The 15322-nt window shown below is 42.2% G+C and overlaps 2 protein-coding genes across 3 annotated transcripts in view; both read left to right on the top strand.

The window, feature by feature from the left end:
• The window catches only part of LOC112261712 (lateral signaling target protein 2 homolog), a 67535-nt gene extending 53620 nt beyond the window's left edge, over positions 1 to 13915 (top strand). For both annotated transcript variants that reach the window (XM_024437288.2, XM_024437287.2), the window contains 4 exons: positions 11061 to 11171; positions 11326 to 11430; positions 11549 to 11652; positions 11755 to 13915. In XM_024437288.2, coding sequence (XP_024293056.1) covers positions 11061 to 11171; positions 11326 to 11430; positions 11549 to 11652; positions 11755 to 11886 — 452 coding nt within the window. In that variant the 3' untranslated portion in view covers positions 11887 to 13915. The remainder of the gene's footprint in view (positions 1 to 11060; positions 11172 to 11325; positions 11431 to 11548; positions 11653 to 11754) is intronic.
• Positions 13916 to 14877: 962 nt separating this feature from the next.
• LOC112261717 (fibroblast growth factor receptor-like 1) overlaps positions 14878 to 15322 on the top strand; it is a 53064-nt gene continuing 52619 nt past the window's right edge. Inside the window, exon 1 of the mRNA XM_024437302.2 lies at positions 14878 to 15282. The gene's annotated coding sequence lies outside the window, so the exon portion shown is untranslated. The remainder of the gene's footprint in view (positions 15283 to 15322) is intronic.

Genomic DNA, 15322 nt, shown 5'->3' with positions numbered 1-15322 from the left:
GTAAGAAGTTTTAGGTTGAGGTTATTAAAGGAATTATAGGACTATTTCTCTTTCTACCATTTGTATTTCATATACCTTTGACTATTGGATGTTCTTATAGGCACTTTACTATTGCCAGTGTAACAGTATAGCTTCCGTCCCTCTCCTCGCCCCTACCTGGGCTCGAACCAGGAACACATCGACAACAGCCACACTCAAAGCATCGTTACCCATCGCTCCACAAAATCCACGGCCCTTGCAGAGCAAGGGGAACAACTACTCCAAGTCTCAGAGCGAGTGACGTTTGAAATGCTATTAGCGCGCACCTTGCTAACTAGCTATCCATTTCACATCGGTTAACACCAGCCTAATCTCGGGAGTTGATAGGCTTGAAGTCATAAACAGCTCAATGCTTGAAGCATTGCGAAGAGCTGCTGGCAAAGGCACGAAAGTGCTGTTTGAATGAATGCTTACGAGCCCGCTGCTGCCTACCACCGCTCAGCCAGACTGCTCTATCAAATATCACATCATAGACTTAATTATAATATAACACACAGAAATACAAGCCGTAGGTCATTAATATGGTCAAATCCGGAAACTATCATTTCGAAAATAAAACGTTTATTCTTTCAGTGAAATACGGAACCGTTTTAAGTCTAAATATTCCTGTTACATTGCACAACCTTCAACGTCATGTCATTAATTACGTAAAATTCTGGCAAATTAGTTCGCAACTTGCCAGGCGGCCCAAACTGCTGCATATACCCTGACTCTGTTGCACAGAATGCTAGAGAAGTGACACAATTTCCCTTGTTAAAATAAATTCATGTTAGCAGGCAATATTAACTAAATATGCAGGTTTAAAAAAATATATATTTGTGTATTGATTTTAAGAAAGGCGTTGAATGTTAATGGTTAGGTACACATTGGTGCAACAACAGTGCTTTTTTTCGCGAATGCGCTTTTTAAATCACCTGTTTAGCGAAGTAGGCTATGATGCAATGATAATTTAACAGGCACCACATCAATTATATGCAACGCAGGACAAGCTAGATAAACTCGTAATATCATCAACCATGTGTAGTTAACTAGTGATTATGTTAAGATTGATTGTTTTTTATAGGATACGTTTAATGCTAGCTAGCACCTTACCTTGGCTCCTTGCTGCACTCGCATAACAGGTAGTCAGCCTGCCACGCAGTTTCCTCGGAGTGCAATGTAATCGTCCATGATCGGTGTCCAAAAATGCCGATTTCCGATTGTTATGAAAACTTGAAATCGGCTATTCCGGTTAATCGGTCGACCTCTAATTTAGAACTAGCTGAAGGTTATTTAGTGCCTTATCCAGGTACCCGGAGAGTAGAGCATTGCAGTAGTCTAATCTTGAAGTGACAAAAGCATTGATTAGCGTTTCTGCATCAAAGTTGGCCAAAAAAGTTTCAGAATTTTCAAATGTTTACGAAGATGACATGCGAAGCTGGTCATTAAATATTTTTTATATGTTCATTGAAGTAGAGATCAGGGTCCAGAGTAACGCTGAGGTCCTTCAGTTTTATTTGAGACTGTACAACCCTCGAGATTCATTGTCAGTTCTGACAGCAGATCTCTTTGTTTCTTGGGACCTAGAACTAGAACTAGCATCTCTGTTTTGCCCGAGTTTAAAAGTAAAGCATTTTCCGCTATTCACTTCCTCTTGTCTGAAACACATGCCTCCAGGGTAGGCAATTTTGGGATTTCACCATGTTACATCTAAATGTACAGCTTGTGTGTCGTCTGCATAACAGGGAAAGTTGACATTGTGTTTCTGAAGACATCACCAAGAGGCTGCATATATAGAGAAAACAATAGGGATCCTAGAACGGATAGTGGTCTCTCGCTCCAAGGGTATAGCTGTAGTTTGATGGGGTAAATCAGTCTGTTGCTCATGTTTTTGTTTATTTTGTTATTAATACTTTGACTCAAATAAAATGAAAATGTACTTTTATTACTTTACTGATCTGTACTCCAAACACCCTCCAACGGCTTTACACTGTATTCCACAAAACACTAGCCTACTTGGCTTTTCTCTTTTCTCATATGCACCACAGTTGCACCCGGTATCCTGTTTATGCCTAGCTTGCACGACGCCCGTTCCAGTGGCATGCATTGAAACGTGTATCTTTCTCATGGCTTTCTTTTGCAAAATAACTATGAATTAATGGACTTATTTATTCACCATCACGGTGTAGGGCGTTCAATGTATTACATGGATGAATAGCAGGTCTATTTTGCTCCAGAGAAGTAGCTCATTGTTCCCTTGTTGGCACAGACACTAGCCTAGCGTCTAAGTAACGTTAGTTAGCTAGCTATCAAGCTAGCCAGGTTTTCTTAGCAGCTTGTACACACCCCACAGCCCATTCAGCTAGGATTACGGATTGTCCCGGTAGTGACTGTTTTGAATCCCTGCTGTTTCCGTCTGCCTTGCGACCTGCCCTGTCTGGAACTGAGAGGAGTAACAAAGTAGCCCACATTACTACCATGACAAAGACCAAAGCCGGTGGGAGTACCGTTGAGGACAAAAATTGTTCTACAAGCAATTTTTATAACAAAAAGAGAACTTGAAGCCATTTTGTCCAAATACTGGTGGAGTCAGTCCATTCTTTTATTAGTTATCTGACCAGAGAGGTCCAGGACCTGAAGAACAGTTAGCAGTTCTCCCAGTGTCAGCTCAATGAGTTTAAAGAGGAGAACGGCAAGATGACCGCAATCTGTAAGTCATTGAGAGAGGACATCGGTTGTGTATGTGAATCCATGATAACAATGACGGAGAAATCTGATTATCTTGAGGGAGAATCAAGGCGGAACAATATTGTTGGGTACGGAATTGCAAAATCTCCACACAAGACCTGGACGGCGTTTGAGGACAACGAGGACTATCCTGAAGCAGTGCGCCAGAAGAGGAAAGAACTTATTCCAGCCATGAAAGCTGCCAAAGCGCGTGGGGACATTACTTACATCCACTGTGACAGTCTCATTGTCCACCCTCCCTCCCAAAAGCCTGGAAGGGATGAGAGCCAAGCATGTCGTTTTGTAGCTTCAACCCCCCAGCACACGCACACAATTACGCACACAAACTGATTGATGGAATGCTGTTTTTATTCTTTGCTTTGTTTGTTCTTTTCCATCTTTATTTCCATTTCTGATAAACTACCCAGGAAAGGGCTAAAAATGGTCCACCACCCAAAGGACATCCAGCCAACTTGACACAACTGTTCGAAGCATTGGAATCAACATGGGTCAGCATCCCTGTGGAGTGCTTTCGACACCTTGTAGAGTCCATGCCCCGACGATTTTGAGGCTGTTCTGAGGGCAAAAGGAGGTGCAAATCAAAATTAGGAAGGTATTCCTAATGTTTTCTAATAAGGCTCATGAAATCATTATCTTGATAACATCAGATAACATTCATATATTAGCCACTTCTGAGACTCACTTAGATAATTCCTTTCATGATACAGCAGTAGCAATTCAAGGATATAATATCTACAGAAGAGACAGGAATGCCTATGGGGGAGGTGTTGCTGTATATATTCAGAGCCATATCCCTGTAATGTTTAGACAAGATCTCATGTCAAGTGTTATTAAAGCGTTGTGGTTTTAGGTTCACCAGTCTCATCGAAGCCTATTATTTTACAATGTTGCTATAGGCCACCAAGTGCTAACAGTCAGTACCTAAGATAATGTCTGTGTGTACAATCCTTAATAGTGTATATGATGTAAACTGAGAGGTCTACTTTCTTGGGGACCTGAATATTGACTGGTTTTCATCAAGATCGCCGCTCATCATGCTGGCCGCTCAAGATTTCTAATCTGGTTCAGGTTATTAATCAACCTATCAGGGTGTTTACAAATGCTACTTGAGCTATATCATCCACATGTATTGATGATATTTGTATTAATACTGTAGAACTTTGTTCTAAAGCTGTATCCGTTCCCAGTGGATGCAGGGATCATAATGTAGTGGTTGTATCCAGGAAAGCCCAGGTTATTAAAGCTGGGCCTAAAATACTGTGTAAGATATATCAAATATTTAGCTATGTGGATTATAAACTCAGCAAAAAATGAAACGTCCCTTTTTCAGGAAGATAATTTGTAAAAATTCAACTTCACAGATCTTCATTGTAAAGGGTTTAAACACTGTTTCCCATGCTTGTTCAATGAACCATAAACAATTAATGAACATGCACCTGTGGAACGGTCGTTAAGATACTAACAGCTTACAGACGGTACGCAATTAAGGTCACCGTTATGAAAACTTAGGACACTAAAAGAGGCCTTTCTACTGACTCTAGACAAACACCAAAAGAAAGATGCCCAGGGTCCCTGCTCATCTGTGTGAACGTGCCTTAGGCATGCTGCAAGGAGGCATGAGGACTGCAGATGTGGCCAGGGCAATAAATTGCAATGTCCGAACTGTGAGATGCATAATACAGCGCTACAGGGAGACGGGACGTCCTCACAGTGGCAGACCACGTGTAACAACACCTGCACAGGATCGTTACATCCGAACATCACACCTGTGGGACAGGTACAGGATGACAACAACTGCCCGAGTTACACCAGGAACGCACAATCCCTCCATCAGTGCTCAGACTGTCCGCAATAGGCTGAGAGAGGCTGGACTGAGGGCTTGTAGGACTGTTGTAAAGGCAGGTCCTCGCCAGACATCACCGACAACAACGTCGCCTATGGGCACAAACCCACAGTCGCTGGACCAGACAGGACTGGCAAAAAGTGCTCTTCACTGACGAGTCGCGGCTTTGTCTCACCAGGGGTGATGGTCGGATTCGCGTTTATGTTCGAAGGAATGAGCGTTACACTGAGTCCTATACTCTGGAGCGGGATCGATTTGGAGGTGGAGGGTCACAGCATCATCGGACTGAGCTTGTTGTCATTGCAGGCAATCTCAACTCTGTGCATTACAGGGAAGACCTCCTCCTCCCTCATGCGGTACCTTTCCTGCAGGCTCATCCTGACATGACCCTCCAGCATGACAATGCCGCCAGCCATACTGTTCGTTCTGTGCGTGATTTCCTGCAAGACAGGAATGTCAGTGTTCTGCCATGGCCAGCAAAGAGCCCGGATCTCAATCCCATTGAGCCCGGATCTCAATCCCATTGAGCACGTCTGGGACCTGTTGGCCTTGGTGTAAGAGTGGGGTATCATCTCAAAGCAAGAACTATCAAATCTGGTGCAATCTATGAGGAGGAGATGCACTGCAGTACTTAATGCAGCTGGTGGCCACACCAGATACTGACTGTTACTTTTCATTTGGACCCCCCCTTTGTTCAGGGACACATTATTCAATTTCTGTTAGTCACATGTCTGTGGAACTTGTTCAGTTTGTCTCAGTTGTTGACTCTTATGTTCATACAAATATTTACACATGTTAAGTTTACTGAAAATAAATGCAGTTGAGAGGACGTTTCTTTTTTTTTTTTGCTGAGTTTATATATTTTTGTTGGTCTGTGATTTGATAAGGAGCATCCAGACACTGCACGTGATTCATTTATGAAATTGCTTCTTCTAATTATTGATAAACATGCACCTGTTAAAGTGACTGTTAGAACTGTTAAGGTTCCATGGATTGATGAGGACTTGAAAAACTGTATGGTTGGAAGAGAGAGGCCAAAAGGAGTGGCTAATAAGTCTGGCTGCACATCTGACTGGCTGACTTATGTGACTAAATTCAATGAAAAGAAGTAACTGTGTTATGAAGGCAAGGTCAATGATATAACGAATGATGGGGGGGGGAGTACTTTAAATGAAATTATGGGCAGAAAGACAAATTCAACTCCATTGGTCATCAAATCAGAAAGCTTATTCATCACAAAACCATTTGTTGCCAATTTTTTTTTAATGATTACTTTATTGGCAAAGTGGGCAAACTTAAGCAGGAAATACCAACAATGAACAGTGTGGCATCCTATTCATGTATAATAATAATAATAATAATAATAATAATAATAATAATAATAATGGAAGAAAAAAAAGCGTAAGTTTGAATTTTGTAAAGTTAGTGTGGGAGAGGTGGAAAAAGTATAGCTCAATAATGACAAACCTCCTGACATTGACAGCTTAGATGGAAAGCTACTGATGATGGTAGCTGACTCTATAGCCACTCCTACAGTATATTATGTCATAACTTTGATCTGAGCCTAGAGGAAAGTGTTTGTCCTCAGGCCTGGAGGGAAGCAAAAGTAATTTCGCTACCCAAGAATGGGTCGTGGCCTTGACTGGTTCTAACAGCCAACCTTGCTGGCGGCTCTTAGCAAACTGTTGTAAAAAATGGTTTGATCGAAAACAGACTTTCAGCATGCTTATAGAGAAAAGGGCACTCAACATGTATTGCACTGACACAAATGACAAAGAAATGTATAATAAGAAAATGGTGGGTGCTGTACTAGTAGATATCAGTGCAGGATTTATTGACCATAACCTGTTGAAAACACACATGGCTTTTTACCCCCTGCCATATTGTGGATTCAGAGCTATCTATCTAATAGAAGAGGGTTTTCTTTAATGGAAGCTTCTCTTAGTGTTAAACATGTGAAGTCAAAAATCAGATCAAATTGTATTTGTCACATGTGCTGAATACAACAGACCTTACAGTGAAATGCTTACTTCAAATCAAATTTTATTTGTCACATACACATGGTTAGCAGATGTTAATGCGAGTGTAGCGAAATGCAGTACAAAGTATTAACTTAAGGGGGCTGAATAATTTTGCACGCCCAATTTTTCAGTTTTTGATTTGTTAAAAAAGTTTGAAATATCCAATAAATGTCGTTCCACTTCATGATTGTGTCCCACTTGTTGTTGATTCTTCACAAAAAAATACAGTTTTATATCGTTATGTTTGAAGCCTGAAATGTGGCAAAAGGTTGCAAAGTTCAAGGGGGCCGAATACTTTCGCAAGGCACTGTAAGTGTTAAAGTATTTACTAAAACTGAAAAAAATAAAATTGAACAACAAATAATAAAGAGCAACAATAAAATAAGAGTAATGAGGCTATATACAGGGGGTACCAGTACAGAGTTAATGTGCGGGGGTACAGGTTAGAGGTAATTAAGGTAATATGTACATGTAGGTAAAGTGACAATGCATAGATAATAAACCGAGTGGCAGCAGTGTAAAAATTGGGGTGGGGCTCAATGCAAATAGTCCAGGTAGCCATTTTATTAGCTGTTCAGGAGTCTTATGGCTTGGGGGTAGAAGCTGTTAAGAAGCCTTTTGGACCTAGACTTGGCTCTCCGGTACCGCTTACTGTGCAGTAGCAGAGAGAACAGTCTATGTCTAGGGTGACTGGAGTCATTTGGAATTTTTAGGGCCTTCCTCTGACATCGCCTGGTATAGAGGTCCTGGATCAGTCAGGACCAATCAGGATGCTCTCGATAGTGCAGCTGTAGGATGCTCTCGATAGTGTAGTCTCCTGAGGGGGAATAGGTTTTGTCGTGCCCTCTTCACGACTGTCTTGGTGTGTTTTTGGACCATGATAGTTTGTTGGTGATGTGGACACCAAGGAACCTGCTCTCAACCTGCTCCACTGCAGCCCCATCAATGAGAATGGGGACGTGCCCTGCCCTCCTTTTCCTGTAGTCCACAGTCATCTTCTTTGTCTTGATCACGTTGAGGGAGAGGTTGTTCTCCTGGCACCACACTGCCAGTTCTCTGATCTCCCTATAGGCTGTCTCATCATTGTCGGTGATCAGGCCTACCACTATTTTTGTCATCGGCAGAATGAATGATGGTGTTGGAGTCGTGCTTGGCCATGCAGTCATGGGTGAACAGGGAGTACAGGAGGGGACTGAGCACACACCCCTGAGGGGCCCCATGTTGAGGATCAGCATAGCAGATGTGTTGTTACCTACCCTTAACGCCTGGGGGGGGGCTGTCAGGTAGTCCAAGATCCAGTTGCAGAGGGAGGTGTTTAGTCCCAGGGTCCTTAGCTTAGTGATGAGCTTTCAGGGCACTATGGTGTTGAACACTGAGCTGTAGTCAATGAATAGCTTTCTCACGTAGGTCTTCCTTTTGTTCAAGTGGGGAAGGGCAGTGTGGAGTGCAATAGAGATTGCGTCATTGTGGATCTGTTGGGGCGGTATGCAAATTGTAGTTGGTCTAGGTTTTCTGAGATAATTGTGTTGTGAGCCATGACCAGCCTTTCAAAGTGCTTCATGGCTACAGATGTGAGTGCTATGGGTCGGGAGCGATTTAGGCAGGTTTTCTTTGACAAAGGAACTATGGCGGTCTGCTTGAAAGATGTTGGTATTACAGAATCGGTCAGGGACAGGTTGAAAATGTCAGTGAAGACACTTACCAGTTGGTCAACGCATGCTCAGAGACATGTCCTGGTAATCCGTCTGGCCCTGTGGCCTTGTGAATGTTGACCTGTTTAAAGGTCTTACTCACATCGGCTAAGGAGAGTGTTATCACACTGTCATCCGGAACAGCTGGTGCTCTCCTGCATTCAGTGTTGCTTGCCTCGACGCGAGCATATAAGTAATTTGGCTCGTCTGTTAGGCTCGTGTCACTGGGGACCTCGCGGCTGTTCTTCCCTTTGTAGTCCATAATAGTTTGCAAGCCCTGCCACATCCGACAAGTGTTGGAGCCGGTGTAGTAGGATTCAGTCTTAGTCCTGTATTGACACTTTGCCTGTTTGATGGTTCGTTGGGGGGCATAGCGGGATTTCTTATAAGCTTCCGGGTTAGAGTCCCGCTCCTTGAAAGCGGCAGCTCTACCCTTTAGCTCAGTGCGGATGTTGCCTGTAATCTATGGCTTCTGGTTGGGGTATGTACGTACAGTCACTGTGGGGATCATCAATGCACTTACTAATGAACCCAGTGACTGATGTGGTATACTCCTCAATGCCATCGGAAGAATCCCAGAACATATTCCAGTCTGTGCTAGCAAAACAGTCCTGTAGTTTAGCATCTGCGTCATCTGACCACTTCTGTATTGATTGAGTCACTGGTACTTCCTGCTATAGTTTTTACTTGTAAGCAGGAATTAGGAGGATTGAGTTATGGTCAGATTTGCCAAAATGGAGGGTGAGGGAGAGCTTGATACGTGTCTCTGAGTGTGGAGTAATGGTGGTCTAGAGTTGTTGTTTTTTTTCTTCTTCTTTTGGTTGCACATGTAACATGCTGGTAGAAATGGGGTCAAACAGATTTAAGTTTCCTTTCATTAAAGTCCCTTGGCCACTTGGCTCCCCGGTTTTCTTGTTTGCTTATGGCCTTATACAGCTCGGTGAGTGCGGTCTTAGTGCCAGCATCAGTTTGTGGTGGTAAATAGACAGCTACGAAAAATATAGATAACTCTCGTGATAAATAGTGCGGTCTACAGCTTATCATGAGATTCTCTACCTCAGGCAAGCAAATCCTTGAGCGTTCCTTAATATTAGATTTTGTGCACCAGCCGTTATTGACAATTAGACACAGAACGCCACCCCTTGTACTTACCGGAGGCAGCTATTCTATCTTGCCGATGAACGGAAAACCCAGCCAACTGTTATCCATGTCGTCGTTCAGCCACGACTCGGTGAAACATGAGATATTACAGTTCTTAATGTCCCGTTGGTAGGATAGTGTTGATCGAAGCTCATCCAGTGTGCTATCAAATGATTGCACGTGGGCTAATAGGACTGATGGTAGAGTTGGATTACCCACTCGCCGTTGGATCCTTACAAGACACCCCAACCTATGTCCCGATATCTCCTTCTCATGCGAATCAGAGATTTGGGCCTTGTTGGGTGTCTGAAGTAAATCCTTTGCGTCTGACTCGTTAAAGAAAAGATCTTTGTCCAGTAGGAGGTGAGTAATCGCTGTGCTGATATCCAGAAGGTATTTTCGATCATAAGGGATGGTGGCAGAAACATTATGTACAAAATAAGTTACAAATAACGCAAAAAAACCTGCACACAATAGCACAATTGGTTAGGAGCCCATAAAACGGCAGCCATCTCCTCCAACACCGTTGTTCATTGTGTGGTGTATCGCCAGGGCAGCTCCCTTCGACTCTCTTCTATTTTTACCAATGACCTACCACTGGCATTTAACAAAGCTTATATGTCCATGATGATGGTTCAACCCAATACAAATCAGCAACCACAGCTTGTGAAATCACTGCAAGCCTAAACAGAGTTGCAGTCAGTTAGAATGGGTGGCCAGTAATAAACTGGTCCTGAACATCTCTAAAATTAAGATTATTATATGGTACAAATCATTCCTTAAATTCTAGATCTCAGCTGAATCTGGTAATGAATGGTGTGACCGTTGCGCAAGTTGAGGAGAGTAAATTACTTGGCGTTACCTTCGATTGTAAACTTATGTTCAAAACATATTGATTCAGTGGTTGTAAAGATGGGGAGAGGTCTGTCCGTAATAAAGAGATGCTATGCTTTTTGACACCACGCTCCACAAAGCAAGTCCTGCAGGCTCTAGTTTTATCCTGTCTTGATTATTGTCCAGTTATACTAGAAGGACCTAGTTATGCTGCAGCTGGCCTAGAACAGAGTGGCACGTTTTGCTCTTCATTGTAATCAGAGGGCTAATGTCCAGTTTCTCTTTGCTAAGAGTTGAGAAACGATTGACTGCATCGCTTCTTGTTTTTATAAGAAACAATGTGTTGGAAATTCCAAATAGTTTGTATAGTAACTTACACACAGCACTGATGCACACACCAGACATGCCACCAAGGGTCTTTTCAGTCCCCAGGTCAAATTCAAGGAAACGTACAATATTATACAGAGCCATGATTTCATCTCATACAGCGCAAGTGAACAGCAAACCTGGTTTAAAAAAACAAATAAAGCAACGCCTCTCCCCCATGTGACGTATTTGTAACTGATAGATACACACACACACACACACACTACATGTTAATGTTTTTAAATATATGTGAATGGTTAAGTCTTGTCATGAATGTATTTTTCTTTGTGTTGCACCCTAGTAAGACTAGATTTCGCCATTGGCGTCAGTTAATGGTGATCCTAATAAAAAACAATTAATAATAATGTCATTGGTTCCTCTTGACCCCTTGACCTCCAGGTGTTGCTGACCAGCTGCAGACAAACTATGCCGCCGACCTTCGAAGCATTCTGAAGACACTGTTTGAAGTCATGGCTACCTCTGAGCAGGGGGACTTTGACAAGGAGAACGGTGAGGAACAGATGCTTCTGTTTAGGTTGTTTATCTTTACATCAGGGTTAACTTGCAGTAATGTCAGGTGTCTTAGTGTAGTTCTTCCAGTGTGTTTGTCTGTGATGGTAATGTTAATTGTAATGACACGGCTGTGCTCTGTGTGGTGGTGCAGCATGTCCAGGGCTTCGCAGTGCTGTGCTGGAGGACTGTTCTCTCTGTCAGGAAACCATCTCCTCCTCGGAGCTGGCAGCCAAGGCCCTGGAGGGACAGTTTGAAGGTCAGCACCTCTCTTTTCTCCTTAAAACACATACATACACACATGACGTGCATGCACACAGTGTGACATTCATATAAACAAGCATCACTATTAATGTGCCCCTGCTTTTCCCCTGTAGATCCCCCAGACTGGGTTCCTGATGAGGAATGTGACTCCTGCATCACCTGTAAGGCCCCCTTCACCGTCATTCGCAGAAAGCACCACTGTAGGAGCTGTGGCAAGGTAACACAAAACACCTGAACAGATCTCCTTTAGAATTGTCTATACTACATCAAATAAATGAAGAACAATCAAATGTACCTTGTTTGTTCTGTGTCATTTTAGATTTTCTGCTCTCGCTGCTCCTCCCACTCAGCCCCGTTACCGAGGTACGGCCAGGTGAAGGCCGTCAGGGTGTGTACGCACTGCTACATGTTCCACGTCACACCGTTCTACAGTGACAAGACTGGCATCTGACCCCTGCTGTATCAAGTGATTTCACCCCCCGGGCAACCTTATCGATCATCTTCATCACACTGCACAGCAAGGCAGGGCTTTGGAATAAAGAGGACATGGATGAGAGGGCAGAGAGATGGAACGAGGTCGGATGTGGAGGCGCATAAACCATGATTAGACCCTTTCTGTTGTTTTTGAGATGCTGCTGCTGCCTGAAAGGGAACCAAAGGGCCTAATGCTATGCTGTCCTCCTCCTGAGTCACTGATGCCTGCCTGCCTGCTTGCCTGCCTGCCTATAGAGGCAGATGAAGAAAAAACTGGAAGTAGGGTTTTGAACAGATTACTCTGGACCGGTCCAGTGCTTTAGGAACAGCTTCTGGGAATATTTGCAGCTGAAGAGGGAGAGAAAGCCTTTTCTGTTTTATTGCTTGTGTATAACAAAGGCCTTCTGACATCATGTCCTATGCTTTAGCGGGCTTCCCACACTTGTGCCAGAGCTCTGACAGGGCTCCGATTACTTTAAAGAATGGAAGTCATAATAAACATGTAAATAAGGATAATTATGTTGATAGTGATGATGATCTCCGCACAACTGATCTTGCTTGTTTGGCCGCAATGGCTCTAGAAGTTTTAATTTTAGTTTGTCATGTAATTCCTGATGCTGTGAGGATGAGGGGAAAGCAATCCTCATCAGGCTACCTAAATAGCGAAGCAACAAAAAAATAGATTTTATGTATTGATTCCTACCACGGAAATTTGCCAATGTTTTTAACGGCAATTTAATTTGTGATTTAATTTCATATGGGATTTGTATTTTATTGACTGTGTGTCAAAGGACACAAAGATTAGCTGTCCTTTAATGACAATGAGGGCTGTGCCCATTGCTTTTACAGTCACAACATACAATGTTTATTAAAAAAAAAAGCATTTTCTCATCCCATCTTTAACATGCTACTCCTCAACCTCTGAGATTGACATGGTCACATCAGTCACTCTCTCAGGCATTTAATGCCCTCTGGTGGAGAGAGACTTTAACCTCCTACCACACATCAGTATCTATATTAATTGATTGTTAGAATCATGGAGTGCATATCACCACTATTTAGAGGTTTATGATACCTGTCTCCCATCAGTTGGTCAAGGCAGCTTTGTTTCCTTCAGATTGTGCAATATAGTTTTCCCCTCTGTGTATGTTGTTGCCAAACACATTTATCTTAAGTATATTTCAACTCTCCCAGGGGTCACACTGATAGCAAACTTTTCTAGACAGGATTCACCAAAACCGAGACGAACCTCTACTACTACACTAAGCATTGATGTCCATTTTCATGATCTAAATTACATGCCAGCTGCTGCTGCTGTTGCAGAAACATATGTGATCTGTAGGGAGATCAGTTAGAATATGTTACAGATAGTAAGTTAAATTGAAACTAGACTGTTTTGTTCATCCTTACCTGGTTATACATTATCCCCATACCTCTCTGCACAAAGTATTACTATTCCCAGTAGATAACCACTTCCTCTACTCTTACATCATGATTTCTGCCTGCTCCCTCAAGTCATTTCTGATGTGGAGGGAAAGCTTCACCATCTAGGTTACAATGGAGAATGTGTTTGAGTTGATGTGGATAGAGGACTGGGCAATCTGACATAACTGGCTCAAACAACCATGGCCTTCTACGCTTCAAGTCTGCACCAGTTATATCAAATCTGCCCTGATTTATAAGCTAATTCTCAGGCTTTATCTTGTCTAGATCGCTTTATACTTCTACATGGTTTATTTGTATTGCGGAAAATTTAAAGACCTTAAAATTACGTAATTGTTTTATAAACAAAATGAAATTGTAAATCTATAAATCTATTACTACTTTTTCAGTATGGAGCGGTAATTCAAGGACTGTGTATCCTATTACTTCAGAGCTTGTTATTTTGTAAAGGCTAGCATATTTCAGTGATAAGAGCCATGTGAAACATTTGGGAAAACTGAAAGAATGTTATTAATTTTAAATGCCATGTCAATTAAAATTAAATGACTTTTTCCTTTGAATAAGTGTGTATCCTAATTTCTGTGTTACTACTATCCATTCATGTTCGTCTTATTTTCTCAGGCAGTTGTGACATTTATGTCAACTCGTCATTGATATGGTCTTGACTCTTGTGTGCACAGCATCAATCACACACAACTTGATCCAAAGGGATTTCATGTCATTGGAGCATGCTACCCTTGCCTGAAGACCCTCTCAGCTGCTCTATCGATCACGACCGCCTCAGTCATAAACTCCGCCTTTTTCTAACCATTTCTATTCTTAAACCTAATCTCACATTTAACCTTAACCACACTGTTAACCGTATGCCTAATATTGAACTAAAACCAAAAAAGTTACTTTTTGTTTCACGAATTTCTGTGATATATAGCTGTGGAAACTAGTGCACACCCTATAAACGCCATTTGGCCAGAGCGATGTGGCTGGGTAGCCAGACAAACGTTCCCTGCCTCTTGGCCTCTTGTCACGTTCTCAGGTGAGATTACATCCCAGTCCCACTGGGTGGCAGCACCTATTCATTTCATGCAGCATTGCCTGCTGTCTGACTGATAAATGTAGCTCTGTTATCCATAGTTCATTAGTGTAACACTCCTAACAATGGAATGTTTCCAATTATTCTTCAGGTGATGTGATAAGCATTGCTGAAAACATATGTGGATCTTGTTAGACTCACTATGACTGGTATGGTGGGTCTCCTATCTGTTTGTTCTTCTGGGGGTAGGATTAAAGTTGCCTTTTAAATAAGCGATCTAAGATCGGTATTGTTTTCTCGTGATGGTCAAGGTCAGGATTTGGGTATGAAACTTATCCTAGATCTGTTACAGGGGTGACCATCGTCAATTTAAATTGAGGCATATACCATTTTTATAAATTACTCGTGTGATCTAAGCGATTTGATTATGATAGTGTTCATTTTAGAGTTCATTTTGATAGATTTATCCAGACCTTGTATGTGATTGGTCAAAAGTTGAACTGGGATGGCAACTATCTCTGCCCTCCGTAATTATTGTGGGATGTGAAGTAGAGTCCACTGTAAACACCAGTTGGACACAGACTTTAAAAAACACCCGTTGGAACAGACTTTAAAAACGACCTATTTTTTCCAATTTGTCGAAGTTTAATGCAACATTTAAATGGATACCCATCTGTGATTAATGGACGCATTTGATTGTATGCCTCGACTGATTTCAGCTTTTCCATTCCATTGACCGATCTACAGGCAGTCCGCGATCATTATAGTTGTGTTCAAGAGCGGTCGGTGAAATCGGCCACTAATAAATAATGGAGACCGTGCAGACTTCTATGAGAATGGGTTGCCCGTTTTTAATGAAGAGGCTGATACGAGGTTAACTTAATTTACTGTAAACGTCAGGTATGTAATTCAGAGTCAACATTGTTGTGCATAATATGTA

The sequence above is a fragment of the Oncorhynchus tshawytscha genome, linkage group LG11 (genome assembly GCF_018296145.1).
Source record: "Oncorhynchus tshawytscha isolate Ot180627B linkage group LG11, Otsh_v2.0, whole genome shotgun sequence".
NCBI classification, from domain to species: Eukaryota; Metazoa; Chordata; class Actinopteri; order Salmoniformes; family Salmonidae; genus Oncorhynchus; species Oncorhynchus tshawytscha.
Note: the sequence above shows the minus strand (reverse complement) of the source record. Positions and strands in the feature narration are given on the sequence as shown.